Source organism: Schistocerca piceifrons, chromosome 8 (genome assembly GCF_021461385.2).
Source record: "Schistocerca piceifrons isolate TAMUIC-IGC-003096 chromosome 8, iqSchPice1.1, whole genome shotgun sequence".
NCBI classification, from domain to species: Eukaryota; Metazoa; Arthropoda; class Insecta; order Orthoptera; family Acrididae; genus Schistocerca; species Schistocerca piceifrons.
In genome coordinates this window covers 11,279,741-11,298,592 of record NC_060145.1, presented here as the reverse complement: position 1 = coordinate 11,298,592, position 18,852 = coordinate 11,279,741, and the positions used below count along the sequence as shown (strand labels likewise).

General features: G+C 41.9%; 1 protein-coding gene across 2 annotated transcripts in view; it reads right to left on the bottom strand.

The window, feature by feature from the left end:
- Positions 1-18,852, bottom strand: part of LOC124711125 (protein strawberry notch) — a 265,197-nt gene that overhangs the window by 222,241 nt on the left and 24,104 nt on the right. For both annotated transcript variants that reach the window (XM_047241011.1, XM_047241013.1), the window contains one exon: positions 9,629-9,850. In XM_047241011.1, the coding sequence (XP_047096967.1) occupies positions 9,629-9,850 (222 nt within the window). The remainder of the gene's footprint in view (positions 1-9,628; positions 9,851-18,852) is intronic.

Below are 18,852 nucleotides of genomic sequence, written 5' to 3'. Positions count from 1 at the left end.
CTGACCCATTCCACAGTTTGGGTGTTCCCTCCACTTCCCCAAAGTTGTCCTAAGTTCTCGATGAAAAACAGTGGTTTGTTGTCATAAAGGATTCCCCATCAGACCCTGCACAAACTAGATATTGACGAGAACATCCCTCTCTTTGATCTTTAGCCCTACGTTCCTCCCATGGTGTGGTCGTGGAGGAGAATGTTTTGGGGTTGTATCTCTCGGCATTATGATGCACCTTAGTTCTCTTAAAGACTGCTGGGCTATTCAACTACCAGCATCAGACAACTTCATCCACTTCATTGTGTGTCATCCACCCTGATGCCACCCACCCCGATCAGAGGCTCTCCCCACAGGTGCCACCCAGCCACAGCCAAGGCCACCTGGCACAATGTCTATTCCCAGGAGTCCTGATGCCCCAAGAAGACGGGCATCTATTCCTTGGCACACGTGGGGACTTATCATCTCATGCATCAGCAGTGCAATCCCTGTGTTGTTACGAGACTGCAACTAAGAGGGTACATGACGACCCCTCCACACCATACTGGTTAGCACTCTGGATATTGGGTGTGAAAAGATCCATCATTATCATAGATACAGAAGATACAGATGATGCTCTCTGTAAAGCGTATTCATCCAAGTAGCTTGATACATGATGCACTACATAAGGTATCCTTCCCCAAATGGTCTGCACTTCTGAAAAGTTTTGGAAATGTGGAGGTCAGACCCTAAAAAGAGGACCATTACTTGTATGGCCTAAAAGGAGGCAACTCCTTTTAGTTGCTTCTTACGACAGGCAGGAATACCTTGGTCTACTCTAGCCCCCAAGAACCCGCAGGGGGACAATGAACTACAATTGTTGGAGCAAATATCTATTTCATACATGTATTTGTTTACAGCTGTTATGCTATTGGTGCACATTACAAACAGTGCCTTCAAGTTCACTAGATGACTATAAACATTTTTCTATTAGAAAGAACTTTAATTTTGTGTTAGAATCATTCCTCTACATGTTCTTAGAGAGTTTAGAAGTTTGTCAAACAAATTAAACAACTGACATTTGGGCTTCAATCTGTCATTTTTAAATTCATTTCTGGCAATAGTTTTTCTTGTATTGATGTTGAAATCATTTGCATCCCTACACTTTATAGCTACTGTTGGTCGACACATAAAAAAATAAACTACCTTAAACATGCACAAAGAAAACATTTGTTAAGTTTCTGAACTGCAAAAACACTTTAGGACATGATTCTCTATGGTCCATCCCATGTATAAGTCTTGTAGGTCTTTTCTTTCACAACAATATTCTTTTTAAGTGTATATCGGGTATACAGCCCCACAATTCAATCCCATATTTGAAAAACAGGTAACTCATCCTGTATTATACCATTTTAAATGTTTGACTATGAACTATCTATGTGATCTGGCTGAGAAGATGTAAGCCACTACGCTTATACAAAATTAAAAAAGTTGCTGTCAGACGGTCCATAATTAAAAATCATCCATATACCGTAATATTACATGCAACTGAGGAAGACACGACCACAAAAGTTGAAGATGAAAATTAATGTTCTTTGCCCACCACAGATCTTTATCAACATCCACAGCCAGAAGTTTACAACAGCTACTCTGTTGCTGAGATACATTATTTACTTGATGTGGCGAGAACAGCCAATTTTAAATGCTTGTAACTGAGATTTGATGACACTCACCTTAAGGCTCTGACAATTCACAATTTCATTAATTCTGTTACACTATTAGTGGCTCCTTGCATCCTCTACCATAGAACAAGAGAGGGGTGTCAACTGTATAGCTTATTATATGGTAGTTAATGGATTGAGCATATGTCATCAATAGATATGAGGAAAAGAAAGTGACCAAGGATTGAGCCCAGAGTTACATCTTCTATTACTGTTTCACTGGTAAACTGAACGTTCATAATTTTTATAATCTAATTTGCATGTAAGTTTACTGTGCTGCTCACAATTCAACATGTATGTGGCTAGAAGATGCAGAGGTGGATCCCTGACATGGTATGACTTTAGTTCTTTTAGAAGTAACCGACTGTTTATTGTATAAAAAGCTTTTGTTAGATCTAAAAGCACACCAGCAGATAGTACATTTCATGGAAGAACTGCGTAATTGTTGTGGTTGCACTTAGTACTTTTCTAAATCCATGCTGAGAATTTACAATCAGTTTGTGTATTATGAAAAAGGCACTAAGCACTCCGTCTTCAGGCCACAAGTGGCCCATCGGGACCATCCGACCGCCGTGTCATCCTCATTTGAGGATGCGGATAGGAGGGGGCATGTGGTCAGCACACTGCTCTCCCGGTTGTTATGATGGTTTTCTTTGACCGGAGCCGCTACTATTTGGTCGAGTAGCTCCTCAATTAGCATCACAAGGCTGAGTGCACCCCGAAAAATGGCAACAGCGCATGGCGGCTGGATGGTCACCCATCCAAGTGCAAGCCACGCCCGACAGCGCTGAACTTCGGTGATCTCACGAGAACCGGTGTATCCACTGCGGCAAGGCCGTTGCCAAAAAGGCACTAAGCTAGGACAGAATAATAGTTTCTAACATCTTACTAAATGTGAGAATTAGTGATGTCTGTGTACACTCAGAGAGCTGTTCTTTACTTCCCTTTCCATACACTGGTTTCACAACACTCATTTTTAGAATAGCTAGATACACATTTATATAATGCGGTAGTTAATAAGGTAGGTAAGATGTTTAGACAATCCTAAAAGCAAACCTTAATAGCTGCAACGGATATGCCATCACATCCAGATTCCCCACCCCTATTTACCATGCATACTTCCTGCTTGTTTGCTTCCTTACATTCAAACTTTGAGCAATGAGCGAGGTTACCCAGTGTCTTGACCTTTGCCTCTATAACACAGGTTTGGTTGGTCAAATGGAGAAGTGAGATACACGTGTGTCCAAAATTAAAGCAACAAACGGAAATTTTGCAAGGGTGCATTTATTTTGTCACGAAATATTGCAAACAGATGATAGCAAAGTAGAGACAGTGTCAAGAACATACACGACTACAACATGCATAACGGTAGACAAAAAATTCTTTGTTCTTTCCAACTTAACGGATTTCCGCACACATTCCGACAACTGGTTAAAGTGAACAGCATGGGGTGTTACCACTCCTGGCTGCAATACAGGCCTCACAACGATGGAGCATGCTGTGAGTGATGTCAGCAGTCCCATATTGAGGCAATAACACCCATTCTTCCCGCAGAGCTGCCCACAAGTCTTTGAGAGTGGCTGGGGGATGCTGCCAGGATGCAACCTGTCTTCTTAGCTCATCCCGGACAAGCTCTATGGGATTCAAGTTGAGATAGTGAGCACGCCATGCAATATGAGCAGTATCTTCCATTTAAAAAACCCACCACCCATGCGTGCTCTATGAAGTCAACCATTATTGTCCATCAATACAAAGTCTGGGCACACTACTTCACAAAACTGCACGAGGTCCCTAGTTCTCATCGTCATAACTGACAGCAGTTAAACCTTGGTGATTCACCCGTACAATCTCATGAAGAGGTGTTCGAAGGTCTCCATAGACCCTGCTCACACCATTAAGGCTCCTCCTCGATAGCAATCTCTTTCCACAATGTTTGGATTCAGAAATTGTGTTGCACGATCGCTCCAGATGCGAATATGTCAATAACCACTCTCCAGACCAAATCGGGACTCGCCTGTGAAAAAACCATCCAGATGGCACGTTGACGACTCCACTCCAGACATTCCCTTCTGTGAAGACACATCAGAAGTACACATACAGAGCGTCTCTGATAATAAAAGCTACTCTGGCGAAGCCTTCTTTACACTGTTTGTCTCGATATAACACGTGAAGTGGGTGTTGCGAGTCACGCTAGTTGCCGTGCAGTAATGAGGCGGTACTGTCATGCCCTTATGGCCAAATAACTGTCTTCTTTTGATACCACATGTGGTCAGCCATGCTCTGGTCTTCAGGATAGTGTTTCGGTCTCTATAGATTGTCGCCACATCCGAGAAACAACACACCAATTCACATTTAGCCTTCAGGGCATATCAGCCTGTGACTGTCTTGCTTCCATTCTTCTTACGGCACCTTCTCTGCAAAAAGTCTGATAGGCGTCTTCCTTGTGCCATACACCATCTGTGACTGTATAGGCGGTGATAGTGGATGTGGGACTACCTGGCAAACACTACCCCATTTGATAGGTACCCCCTGATATCATTGCTGACGTGGTTGTCCACTGACCGGAACGCCATCTTCCGTGAACAACACAACTGTACGGACATCTGTTGACACTTTTTATGATTATACCATGAATTAGACACAGCACGGGGAAATAAGGGTTTGTTGCTTTAATTTTTACAGTAAAACTTGATAAAACCATTACATGTAAATTCAGAAATCTGTTCAAACTGTTCTAGTATTTTAGTCCTGATATATACAATAAACTTTTAAATGCTAATTTTTTGTATGAAGCGGAACATGCCTAAAGCAGAAATGGAATGCAAATTTTAACATTTAATTAATAATTCATCGTATAATGCGGCAAAGAGGTTATTCGTTACTGGTGTATTACAGTATACATTAGTTACTCACAAATCTACAAGGATGCTACTTTTAACACAAAGACTGTACAGCCCTGACAATACTGTTATGTGGCACAGCAAGAAGCCGCAGATATGGACATCAAATCGTGCTGCTCTGTACAACATGGGACAAGTTACACACAGAGTCGGTAAGTGAAAGGAAATGATTCGTTAGTGAATGTTGTGTTTGTCGGCATGTCTTGTTTTCCATTATTATTGACACACGTGGACACACACTGGAACATTGCTGCGTACCTACAAACACTGCTGCAATCTGCACAATGCAATAGTTAGGTCTTGTTCCATTAAACTAGGTCTTGTTCCGTTAAACTAGGTCTTGTTCCGTTAAACAATGGTGTTACCCAGCAAGTATTCCAAAGAAAAGCACTGCCTGCATTATTCCATGCCATTTTCAGTTCACTAGTAGCACTTTAAGTAATACCGGTAACAGCTCAAACAAAAGGTATGTGTTGATAACATTCAACAACAAGATTAAGGTAATCGAGGTCAGTGGAAAAGAAACTCTCTGTGCATAAAATAATGTTGCATTTCAAATGCAGTAAAACACAAATTTATGATATAAGAAGCAACAAAAAGATATGGGATGAATGGGTAAGTCGGAACAGGCAAATGAAAAGGAAGATGACAGGAAATGAAGAAATTAATGACACAGTGAGTGAACAGTTCAAAAGTGCTCGAGCAAACAAACTTACCTTTCTCTGGAACCATTTTGCAGAATGAGGTTCTGAAAGTCACTAAAGAACTTGGAAATACGGAGTTTAAGACATCCACAGAATGGATAGACAGGAAAGCTAAGAATGTGCAGAAAAATGTAGCAGCAGAATGGAAGACAATACTGTACAACCTAACTGTGGATTAATTAAAACGCAAAACATTCCATGTAATGCAGATAATCACATTCGAAGTGATGACTTCCTGTCAACTTGCTCCACTTTTACTTCAGCAACAGATTTAACAGGAGACGATCGTGAATAAACAAAGGAAAAGAAGAGGAACAAAATGTTATCCCTACAGAAATTAATACACCTGATGAAGCTGCTGCACGCATAAACGATGTTATGCAATTTGCAGTAAATGCAAATTCTCCCTCTCTTAAGCTGTCAAAATCATTGCATGGACCAAAAAATTGTGAAAAAACGGGAAATTCAAACATGTTTCCTTCTTCAATAAGTGACAAAAAAGTAAAATGTAAAGCACAGAAACACCGGAATAATATGCACCTACATACAACATTATAGTAACAATACAGAAATGCTGTGTTATTTATCAATTAGCGAAATAGTCTAGCATCCTATTGTACAACATACAGTAAATGAACATCTACAATGCAGGAGTGAAGGTACGTAAACATTTGCATAATTACAAATTTATACTTTTGTGCACAATGCATGGCAAATTTTATGTAGCCTGGTGAGTTTCGTGTATCTGGAAATTTGTACAGTTTGGAAAATTATATTAGTCCCACGCGATTCCGTATCAGAGCAAGTTTGACTGTACATATCGTATTTGGGTTTTTTCCATTTTATAATCACGTCTTATGATGAATGGCTCTGTGTTCACCGTTTTGGGATTATTACAGCATTTGTCAGCTAGCTCCCAGAATGCTTTACTTATATTATCAGACTGCTCTATTGCTTTGCTGCTCACCTGATTTCCGAGGTTAGCAATTTCAGTTTGTGAGTTAGCTTAGCCCAATTGTATTTTTTCTTAAAAACCTGCGAAGTGGCACCTGTACAAGAAGGAAGAGGAGGACCAGAGTTTAATGTCCTGTTGACAGTGCAGTCATCTGAGACAGAGCACGAGAAAATAACGGAAAACCTAAGTCTGGACGGTGATTTGAAATACCCCTCAACCCCCCTCCTCCTCTCCCACCCTGAAGGCGAGTCTGATGTGCTAACCATTGCACCAAATCAGACAGTAGTGGCTTTATAAAGCAGGTTTGAGATTTGGCCTAGGACTGCTTCTAGTTTGGTAATGTTTAACTACCTTTTGAATTTCTCTGACAGGACAGCAATAGCTGTAACAATTCAACAGGGTTCAACAGCACTCATTCTATTTGTGAAATGTCAAATTGAAACACCTTTCAACTGCCTAAATTTCCAATTGCTATTTTATGAAGTAACCAGTTTCAGAGACATATTATGTCATCTTCAGGCCCGTGACTAATGTGTAGGAGGATCCCCTCTCTGGTCCAGTCACAACAGGGCCAGTATTCATGATTTTCTGACACACTGATCCCTTCGATCGTCACTTGCCGACATTTTGTACTGAACAACCAAGGTCCCACAACCACCTGTATATACACGGACATACAGAAATTATTCCATTTGTTGTCAGACCCTTTCATCACCTGATACACGGAATCCCATTTCTTCTCAGCTAGTTTACACAATGGTGAAAAAAAATTGTACATCCAAAAAATAATTAATGTAGAGTAATGAAATTTCATGAAATCTTTTGTCGAGGTACCATACTTAAGCGATTAACATTGCAAGATCACAGGTTAACGGAAGTGTAAATACGCGACTGTGAACGTGAATGCTAATACATTAACAAGCGGCATAAGCACCAGAAAGTTGAATGCGAGTATGCAAATGTGCATGCAGTGTGCTGTAAAGGTGCCGGACATCAGTTTGTGGGATGGAGTTCCACGCATGTTGCACTCAGTCAGTCAATATAGAGACGGTTAATGCCGATACTGGATAACGATGGAGTTGTCATCTGATCATGTCCCGTATATGATCGATTGGAGACAGATCTGGTGATCGAGTGCACTAAAGAAACACGTAGACACCCTGTACAGTATGTCGGGTTACATCAGCAGCATGTGGGCGAGCGTTACACTGTTGGAAAACACTCCCTGAAATGATTATCACGAATGGCAGCACAACAGGTTGAATCACTTGATTGACAAATTTACAGTCAGCGTGCACGGGACAACCACGAGAATGCTCCTGCTGTAATACGAAATCGCATCCTAGACCATAACTCCAGTGTAGGTCCAGTGTGTCTAGCACGCAGACAGGTCGGTTGCAGGCTCTCAACTGGCCTCCGTCTGATTGACACACGGCCATCACTGGCATCTAGGCAGAAACGGTTTTCATCAAAACGTAACAGACCTCCACCTCGCCCTCCGACGAGCTCTCGCTCGACACCACTGAAGTCGTAAACGGAGGTGGTTAGGGTTCAATGGAATGCATGCTACACAACATAAAAGACAGTTTGATTGTGACCTCAATACATAATCAAAAGTCTTCTACCATCATTTCTTATTCATCATTTACTTAAGAGTTCTTACAAAAGCACTGCTGCAACTGTTTTGTCAAGTCATAAACTGTTCCCAACACACCAGATTGAAGTGCACTCTTAACCTGCTGTTTTAGTATCCATCTCACAGGCTTTAGGTGTCAATGTTGTTGGGCAAATGAAAACCACAAAGAAGGTCAACTTAAGGCTGTTAAGTATTGACATTTCTCCTCTGAAACGCCAGAAAGTCTTAAGAGAATATACACAATGATACATAAAGTATAATATTTCTTCTTCTTCGTTCTCTTTTGTTTTCACCTTGTCCCGCTTCTTTGCAGGGATGGCATGGTACTATGGATTTGGCACAATTAATTTAAGGGGTGGCCAGATGCCCTTCATGTCATCACCCCGTTACTCCTGGATGGAATGTGTGTACCCATATGTCTACGTGCAGTGTTATCCGTGTGAAAGAATTTTCTAAATGTCTGAGAATCGTGTAACTGAGGCGGGACTTAAGTACCAGCTCAGTATTCACCTAGTCAGATGTTGGAAACCAGCTACAACAACATACAAGTTAGTCAGCCCACTGACCCTCACTGTTAATCCATCGTATAAATTCGAATCGGGGCCGACACACTGCCGGCCCACTCACCCTCACTGTTAAGCCGTCAGATAGATTCGATTCAGGGCCGACACACCTCCCAGTCCCGGATGGCACTTTAACGTGCGCAGTTACACGGGTGGGTCACATGAAGTACAATATTTGTCAAGTACACAGTGAAACATTTTACATAACATTGCTTTTTCTGGTAGGTTTAAACCAAATACATTCATACACCAAAATTCTAAGACTCAGCAATGTCAATTTGATGTTTAATTATCGTCCTCTGCTGATATGAATGAGCACAACAGGAATGCAACTACTGCAAATTTGTGATGTGTTTTAGGTAGAGTAGTAGGTCCCATTCAATACATTTTCTGAAATTCAATTACATCAACATTGTACCTGTGACTGACTTGAAGAGGTTTGAGGGATGTAAATATATAAAATCGTCCCACCTCTTCAGTGCACTGATACTTCCAAAATTATGTAGTTCAAATTCTCCATTTGTACAGACGTAGTATCACTAGCAGCTGACGAATCTATAACTCGTTCATACTGATAATTTGTATGTAACTACTGAGCTGTATTTTTTCGGCACAATACATGTTTTCTTTTATTTGGTTTAAACATCACCAATGATAAGGTTTCCCTGTCCATTTCTTGCTTTCAACATGGGTGTGATGTTTTCATGCATGTTTCACTAGAATGTTCCTCTTTCTCACGGTAGTGTACATAAGAAATTGAAGAAACTGCGTGAGGACAAACAGTGAAGAATGAAACACGACAAGGCCAATGACGAAGTCTCCTGCAAGGCTTCTTCTTCTCTTTTATTTTTGGGCAGCACATACTGGGGTAGAGAGAGATCTAGGGATAGGACTGGTTTTACTGTCCCCCATGTATCCCCTCACAGGAATTATTCTCTATTGCCTGTTGTTCCTACTGAGACATTTGAAAGCAAAGAGTTCTAGTTTAGTCACTGCTGTTACACTATAAATGTTAACTCTTCCACCGAGAAGTTGTTCTTTAGCACAAGTGATTCCTAAATTTACATGTTTGACCAGAATGTTTCCCAATCAATAACATAGAAAAACTACTCATAGCATTTTCTCATGTCAGAGCAACAATATAACTGCAAAATATAATAAACAATGCTAAATGGAACTTACATTGCTGAAGTAATGCTGCATTCATTGCATGTTGTGGAATTCCAGCCATGCCAGGGTAAAAGCCCATATTGGGAAAGAGCCCTGGCGAGGCAAACGGAAATGGCATCTGACCGGGTCCTGCTCCAACACGAACCTTTTCGTAACCCAGTGAAGAGTTGCCTTTGGTCACCAGTCCACCAGGAAGTTTGCTGCCTGCCTGGTTCCCTGCAGCATCAGTGCTGGCTGTAAATAAAAATTACAATATGGCCATTACAGAACTGTGAATTACTAGCTCAAAAGGTGCCATTACCTAATGGCGCTACTGAGCATCACATGGAGCATATACTTGTAGTACAACACACTGAGAAATTTGGCTGCATACAAGCTACACAATCAAAAGACACAAAGGAGCAGGATAATGATACATTCTTCATACACTTTGCAAATGTTTCTTGTGACTTTTTTTGAAACACACTTCAGATTAACAATAAAATGCAGAACCAACTGAACTGAATTTTGAGCACCAAACAAGCTACAGTGTCCTAACCAGCCTCTCCTCACTGAGAAGGTGCTCACACGGTTACCATTACCCCTCCAACAGTGTAACTTACAAAAAACAATAAAGCAGTGTGAGCAATATTCTCCGAGCACTAGAGAATTTTTCCACAAAGCGACTATTAACTGCAGCTGCTGGCAGTATCTTGCTCCCACGACTGTCCCGCAGATAGGGAACTGACAGTTTCAGAAGGGCTGTACTTGATCTCATCAGCCCAGCACGATTAGTAACCGAGAGGACAGACATGCCGTTACTCGTCCATGCAGGATTGTGCAGTCACATACGTACGTTGGGCTGGGAAATGAGCTCATCTGTAGCGAGGCAAGCATCCAAATGGATGCCTGGAGCACCACGAAATGCCAGCACACAGCAGCAGAGACAGGCATTCCGACACCAGAATGGCCGACAATAGGGGACCGAGGAGTGGCACAGTGTCGTCGTTCAGATGAGTTTCAGTTCTGTCTGCAACATCACAATGAACGTACCTGTGTGCAGAGGCTGTGACGAGAATAAACAGCGCTCATCAATTACATGCGCCCACCACCTGGTGCAGTAGCGTCAGGTGTCATCAGCTACAAGACAGGCTCACTCTAGTTCACAGAGCTGGTAACATGGATAGATCCCATTACATTTGTGATGTGTCAAGGTTGGTGGCCATGCCCCATTTTCCAGATCTCCATGATGCTACCTTTCAACAAGATGTTGCTCATGCTGTCGTGGCCTGCCTCGAGCACAGTATGTAGGGCTGTTGCCCTGACCAGCAAGTTCTACAGATTTTTCATCCACTGACATGTCTCGTCACGGGTTACCGAGAGAATGGAATGTGGTCACTCGCCAGTTACTACAAATGCTGCAAAGAGTGCAGAACGCATGCAGAATAACATACCCATTGATTTTGTTGTTATAGTGGTGGTCTTCAGTCTCCAGCCCAATTCAATGCAGCTCTCTACTCTATTCCATTTTGTATGAGCCTGTTCATTTTCAAATAACTATTGTCTCCTATATCCCCGCCTGAACCTGCATACTGTATGCACGCCTTCAGCTCCATCGACAATCCCCCCCACTTCTATTACCAAACTGAAGATTTCTCGACACCTCAGGATCTTTCCTATCATTCAATCAATCACTTCTTTTACTCTACATGTGCCATAAGTTTATTTTTTCCTGCAGTTCTTTCTTCTTGTCTGAACTGCTTATCATCCCCATTACCACTTCCGTACAAAGCTACACTGCAGACAAATACCTAACACTTAAATATAGATTAAATGTTAATTTCCTCTTTTTCAAAAATGCTTTTTGTACTGTAGCCAGTCAGTATTTATATCGTCTCTATTTCACCCATCGGAAGTTGTTTGTATAGTTGAGTTTTTGTGTTTCCATTTTATCTGAATTAAATTTATTTACTAATGTATGCGCTCTGCAAGTTACTTTCTGACTTGATGATAACTTTCTATAAGGGTAAGTCGATAAGTATCTGCAATCAGTTTGTACTATTTACTACAAGAGGACACAATTCTCATTGATATTATTTTTCAGCGCGTCCTCCTGATTACCTGTCTCCATGGCCGAGGTCGCTAAAGCACATTTGTGCAGCAGAGCTTGACCTGGGACTAGGCCGGTTCAAATCCTGTTGGTAGAAAAAAATTTCGCTTCCATTATTTGGCTGGCAAGGAGAAGCAAGGTGGTGAATTAAAATTCCCAATCACCAGACTTTCCGCCAATGACCTGGTTTACACATCAAACCTTTCCGCAGTGTCTAATGAAGTAAGTGCATTAAGCTGGGCAGCCCCCTTGGAGCTATTCGCGAGAGTAGGCTATGTGTCAGTACTGGGTTTCACCCTCCCCTTTCTCTCACCCTCATCATCACCACCACCACCACCACCACCACCACCACCACCACCACCACCACACAACATGAATAGTCCATCACATCCCCCCCCCCACCCACAAAAAAATGTTCAAATGTATGTGAAATGGGACTTAACTGCTAAGGTCATCAGTCCCTAAACTAACACACGACTTGAACCTAAATTATCCTAAGGACAAACACACACACCCATGCCCGAGGGAGGACTCGAACCTCTGCCGGGACCAGCCGCACAGTCCATGACCGCAGCGCCTTAGACCGCTCGGCTAATCCCGCGCGCCTCCCACAAATACACCCAATGCATACATGTAATATTACAAATACTGTAATGGAGCATGTTGGAAATAAATAAGTCCCTCTGCTTTTCATTGCACTTAGTCCATCACTGCAAAAGCTTTCCGCTATCCTCTGAAAAAAGATTTGATTGTGTACCAAGCCACGTATGCAACGCTTCCTCCACCTGTTGATCAGAGCTGAATCGATGGCCTCTAAAAGAACCTTTCAGGGGACCAAACAGACGGTAGTCCAATGGAGCGAGTTCAGGATTGTATACAGGATGCTCCAACACCTCGAAATACACAAGTCCGAAAGTTTGAGATCTGTGAGTGATGCTGTGTGGACGTGCATGGTCGTGCAACAAAAGATTGCCTTTTAACATCTGCGATTTTTGCAAATTACCGGTTTCAGCTCATCTGACAGCATATCACTGTAACGGCCACTGTTTGGTGTTGAATCTTGTCCGGGTAATTTTCCAGGATTGGCCTTTAGTCCCAAAAAATTGTGGGCATCACTTTCCTGCAGAAGACTGACCCTCGAATTCTTTTTGACTGGAGATTCAAGGTGCTTCCCATTCCATTCTCTGGCATTTGCTCCGTGCTTCATCTCCAATGATTTACTTCAGAAAAGTTTCTCATTCGTCAGCATGACTGTGCGAAGAAGGTGCTGATTTCATATGCAGAACCATGACTAATCTGCACATGATTTGCCTTTCTGTTTATCAGAATTGAGGCATGAACTTGTTCAATACTGGCATCAGTTGTGGCTGTAGCTGGATGCCCTGCTCTTTCCTTATCCATCATTTGAATTGTTCAATCCATGCCACTGGTAAACACTTCACTGCAACAAACATTGTTCCCATACTGTACTCAAAGTCTTCTTTGAACTGCCACACTTTGTACACCTTCAAACTACAAAAAACATATTACAAAACACTGTCCTTCTACTGTGCAACCAGAGAATAGTGCAGCTATCTTTCGACGCTACAGTGCAAAACTGACGTGATAATGCCACAACCTACCATTGGTGAAGGCAACAATGCCATCTAGTGGCTGGTGAACACACAAAGCCATAGAGCCAACCTAAAGACAAATACAGTAAAATTGCGAATATTTATTCCCTTACTGTCATACAAGAAACTTTAATACCAGTTCATGTACAAAGCTATTAGACATATACCCAACATCCATTCTCAAAGAGTTACAATGAGAATACATTACTGATATACCCCATCACAGGGCACAAATCTCTTTACTTAACTTGTCAGCCAGTGAAGTATTACTCAGTGTACAAGTTCTTATATATCTACCTTACTCTCATTCTGTAATGTAACTGGATAGATAATAAAATCTGCTTACCAAGCGGTGGCAGAAAACACACATACCAAAAAGGTTTTAGTTTAGGAAGCTTTTGGAGCCTTCCGGCAGAAGGACTGAAGGGGGATAATGAGGGGAGAAGGAAAAGGACTGGAGAGATTTAGGAAAAGAGGTGGAGATAAGAAAAGTCACCCAGATCCCCGGGTCAGGGAAAGCTTACCGGACAGGATGAGAAGGAAAGATTGATTATTGCGATTCAATGGATGAGATTTGAAAACCTGAGAGCTTAAAAGTGGAAAACAGGGTAATAAGCAAGACAGAGATTACAGCTAATATATCATGAACGAGTTAACATGAGTGGAAAGCTAAATTCACTGTATGTATGTGGGAGTGGGACAGTGAATAATAGACTGGTCAGAAAATGAAACTGGTAGAAAACTCAAATGAAGTGAAGAAAGGAAAAGTTACTGTGACAAAATGCTGAGATGGAAGAAATTAATGTAAATTAAGGCCAGGTGGGTGGTGAGAAACAAGGACATTTTGTTGCAACCCATTCTACAAAGACTTCCCTCCTGTATTAAAGACACCAACCACTTCCTAGATCATCTGAAATCCGTGCCCATCGTGCTCCCACCACACACCGTACTGGTCACCACTGACGCCACCTCCCTCTTTATCAACATCCCCCTCATACTTGGTTTGTCTGCTGCTGAACATTTCCTCAGGCGGTACCCATCCGATTTCAAACTATGACATCCTTCCTGCTCAATTTAATCAACTTTATACTTAACAACAACTACTTCACTTTTGAGGGGCTGACATAAAAACAGATCAGGGGTACGGCTATGGGAAGCAATATGGCTCCTTCCTACACCAACCTTTTTATGGGTCACTTGGAAGGAGCTTTCCTGGGATCTGCTAGTCTTCAACCCCTGGTTTGGTTTAGATACATTGATGACATCTTTGCCATATGGATTCATTGTGAAGCTGACCTGTTAAAATTGCTGGCATCTGTAAGTACCTTCTCCCAATTAAATTACACATGGTCCTATTCCAAATCCCATGCCACTCTCTTGATATTGATCTCATCCTCACCGAAGGCCAGCTACACACTTCTGTCCACATTAAACCTACTAACAAACAACAGTAGTTATATTCTGATGGTTGCCATCATTTCCATGTCAAACATTCTTTTCCATACAGCCTTGGCATTTGAGGCAAACATATTTGTTTGGAAGCAGATTCTTTACCGCAATACACCACCACTCTTACCTCAGCCTTCACTGGATGAAATTACCCCACTAGCCTAGTTCAAAAGCAGATTTCCCAGACCATCACATCCAATCTGATCCCTCCAACAGACAACTTCAGAACACACCACTTGTCACTCAGTATTGTCCTTGCCTTGAATGTAATAATCAGCTACCTTAACAAGGCTGTTACTTCCTAAAAGCGTGTCCTGAAATGAGAGCCATTCTGTCAAGAGATTTTGCCGTCAGACCCTATGCTCCTTCTGCACTCATCTCCCTACCCCTGTGACTGTCCCTGCAGCAAGACTTGCCCTATGCACCCTTCTACCACCACCTATGCGAGCCCTGTAACTGACAAAACATGTACTATCAAAGACATATACCTGTGAAATGACATGTCATATACGAGCTGTTTTGTGAACACTGTTCGGGCTTTTACATTGGCATGACTGTCTCCAAGTTAACAGAGTGGATGAACAGGCACAGGCACATGGTGTATACCAGCAACACACAATATCCTGTTGCAGAGCATGCTCTGCACCATGACAGTCATGACCAGTGCCTCTTTCACCATATGGACTATATAGATTCTTCCCCGGACACTAGTTTCTCAGAACTCCGCAGGTGGGAACTAGCATTACAACGTGTCCTTGGTTCTCACCATCCACCTGACCTCAATTTACATTAATTCCTTCCATCTCACCATTTATTCATAGTAACTATCCCTTTCTTCACTACATTTTAGTTTTCTACATCTTTTATTTTCTAACTTGTCTATGTTTTGCCGTCCCCCTCGTGCCCCTGTTATGTACAATGCACTTAGCTTCTCATTCTTATTAATTTGCGCACGACGTTGTAGCAGTAGTCTCCGTCTAACATGTTACCTTGTCTTCTACCTTTGAGCTCTCAGTCTTCCTTTCTTATCCTGTCAAGAAAATCTCCTCTGACCCGGGGTTCTGGCTGACTTTGCCAAACTCTAAAGCTCTTCCTAAACCTCTGCAGTCCTTTTCCTTCACCCCTCTTCCTCCCCCTTCCTCCCTACTGCCGGAAGAAGGAGCCATTGGCTCCGAAAGCTTGCATACCTGAAACCTCCCTTACATGTTTGTTCTCCTGCTACTACTTGCTGAGTAGATTTTTTTTTATCTATCCAATTACATTTTTGTACTTACATTAGCCCATGTGGTCATCATTACTTCTTATGTAATCCTTTCATCAGTCTTGTCATCAGCTGTCTTGTTCAACCTGTCACCTCTCTTCTACCTTATGTGCTTGTCCTCAATGATGAGTGTTCATCGGAGGTGAGGGTATCATCTGGAGTGCCCCAGGGAAATGTGGTAGATCTGCTGTTGTTTTCTATCTACATAAATGATCTTTTGGATGGGGTGGATAGCAATGAGCGGCTGTTTGCTGATGATGAAGCTGTGGTGTACGGGAAGGTGTCGTTGAGTGACTGTAGGAGGATACAAGATGACTTGGACAGGATTTGTGATTGATGTAAAGAATGGCAGGTAACTCTAAATATAGATAAATGTAAATTAATGCACACGAATAGGAAAAAGAATCCCATAATGTTTGAATACTCCATTAGTAATGTAGCGCTTGACACAGTCACGTCGATTAAATATTTGGACGCAACATTGCAGAGCGATAAGAAGTGGGACAAGCATGTAATGGCAGTTGTGGGGAAGGCGGATAGTTGTCTTCGGTTCATTGGTATAATTTTGGGAAGATGTGTTTCATCTTTAAAGGAGACCACTTATAAAACACTAATACAACCTATTCTTGAGTACTGCTTGAGCGTTTGGGATCCCTATCAGGTCGGATTGAGGGAGGACATAGAAGCAATTCAGAGGCGGGCTGCTACATTTGTTACTGGTAGGTTTGATCATCACATGAACGTAAATGCTTCAGTAGTTCAGGTGGGAGTCTCTGGAGGAAAGGAGGCGTTCTTTTTGTGAATCGCTACTGAGGAAATTTAGAGAACCAGCATTTGAGGCTGACTGCAGTACAATTTTACTGCCGCCAACTTATATTTCGCAGAAAGACCACAAAGATAAGATAAGAAAGAATAGGGCTCGTACAGAGGCATATAGGCAGTCATTTTTCCCTCATTCTGTGGGGAGTGGAACAGGGAGAGAAGATGCTAGCTGTGGTACGAGGTACCCTCTGCCATGCACCGTATGGTGGATTGCGGAGTATGTATGTAGATGTAGATGCTAGTGTGTTCATTTCTTTTATCTGTACTATCCAGATTAATGAACACTTTGCCCCTACTGATTTCTGTACACATAGACAAGTCTATTGTCATTCACAAATCTGCATATAACAAACTGTTTATGACTCAGTATCAGTACATAGCAAGACCTTCTCCCGATAGTCTTTCGCAGATTTATTTGCAAATTTGACAGCTATTTTGTTTCCCAACGTCCACTTACTTGTTAATACGTAATTCTTTCAATTTTTTGTGTGTTTGCTTTTCACCAAACTGCTTTAATTGACTTTTACTGCAGTCTCCTACATTACTTTATTGCCACACACAGTAATTTACATTACTTTCAGTTTTTAACTTCTATCTCTTTTCATGACTTTCCCTATTGAATATTTTTTTTTTTTTTTCTCTAATCATTTTTTCGTATTGTACAGACAACTTTTCTGTCAAGAAATTCTCATCCACTCATTACTTCTTGTTAACCATTGTCTATTCTCATGATTTTTGTACAAATTTTTTCCACGACTTTCTTCCATTTTTTTCATCTTTTTCCACTCTCTGCTTCTCATTTTTGCCATTCGCACTATTTGTGACACTCCAGTCCATCCTCTCTTGCCATGATAAATCCCATCACATATTATATCCACTCTTTTCAAAAACATGTTTTTGCACTATCAAAGCTAAGGTCTCACATTCTGTTTCTTGAAACCTGCTTGTCCCTTGGAGTTACTCCCACAGGCCTAGCTAACACTGAAAGTCCCTGTTTCTGGACGTAATCCCCCTCTACAGCAGGCTCTTTTGCAATTTTAAATACAACAATCCCTTACACTTATCTGACTAATCTGTGACCTATATGCCTCATTTGCCAAATTTCACTCCTCCTCCTCTCCTGCAAAATCCTGCAGTTATCTGCCCCTCATGTTTCCTTGGATGGTGTCATCCACCAAGCCAACTTCAAACTGCAACAACATACTGGACTTCACCTCAGAAAGCTATCCCACCTTCTCCTAAACTACTTCAACAGGGGTGTTTCCCTTCCTATCCCTGTGCAGCTCCCTAATCAGTCACACCATCAACCACCACTCCTCTCCTACAAACTGTGCTTGACCAACCTCCTTAACATCCCACAGCCTTCAGCACTGCCTCCTAGACCAATAAGACCAATAATTATTCATAATCACAAGTCACAACAGTACAGTGATATCAACCTTTCACCTACAGTACTCTCCCCTCCCGTTTTATCTGTATTATCAAAGGGTCTCGCTTTCTGCCCTAAAACTGCATTTAATCATGCCGCTTTGGAGGTAATGTCAACTGGAAATATCACTTGCAATCCAATTTCAAAACCTTTCCAACAACAAACCTGACATTAAACCCTGCCTTGAACAGTTTCGACCATGATATCAATTTTATTCACCACCACTACCTCAAAATCATCCCTTACATGCCTTCCAAGAATTCCTCATATCCAGCATTGCTTCATAACCCTTCCTGAGGTCCCTGCAACATGACCCTTACCTGTCCTCTGCAGAATACCTGGCTCTGTGTTCCCTAAAGGCTGACGATTCCATCGTTATCCACCCAGCACACAAAGGTTCTACCACTGTAGTACTCGACCGACAGGAATATGTTAGTGAAGGTCTACGCCAGCTGTCTGACACCCCTACATACGGCATCTGCCATCAAGATCCCATCCCTGTGATTGAAACTGACATGCAGTCTCTCCTTAAAACCTCAGACCTCTCATAACAACTAACACCTCAATCCACAG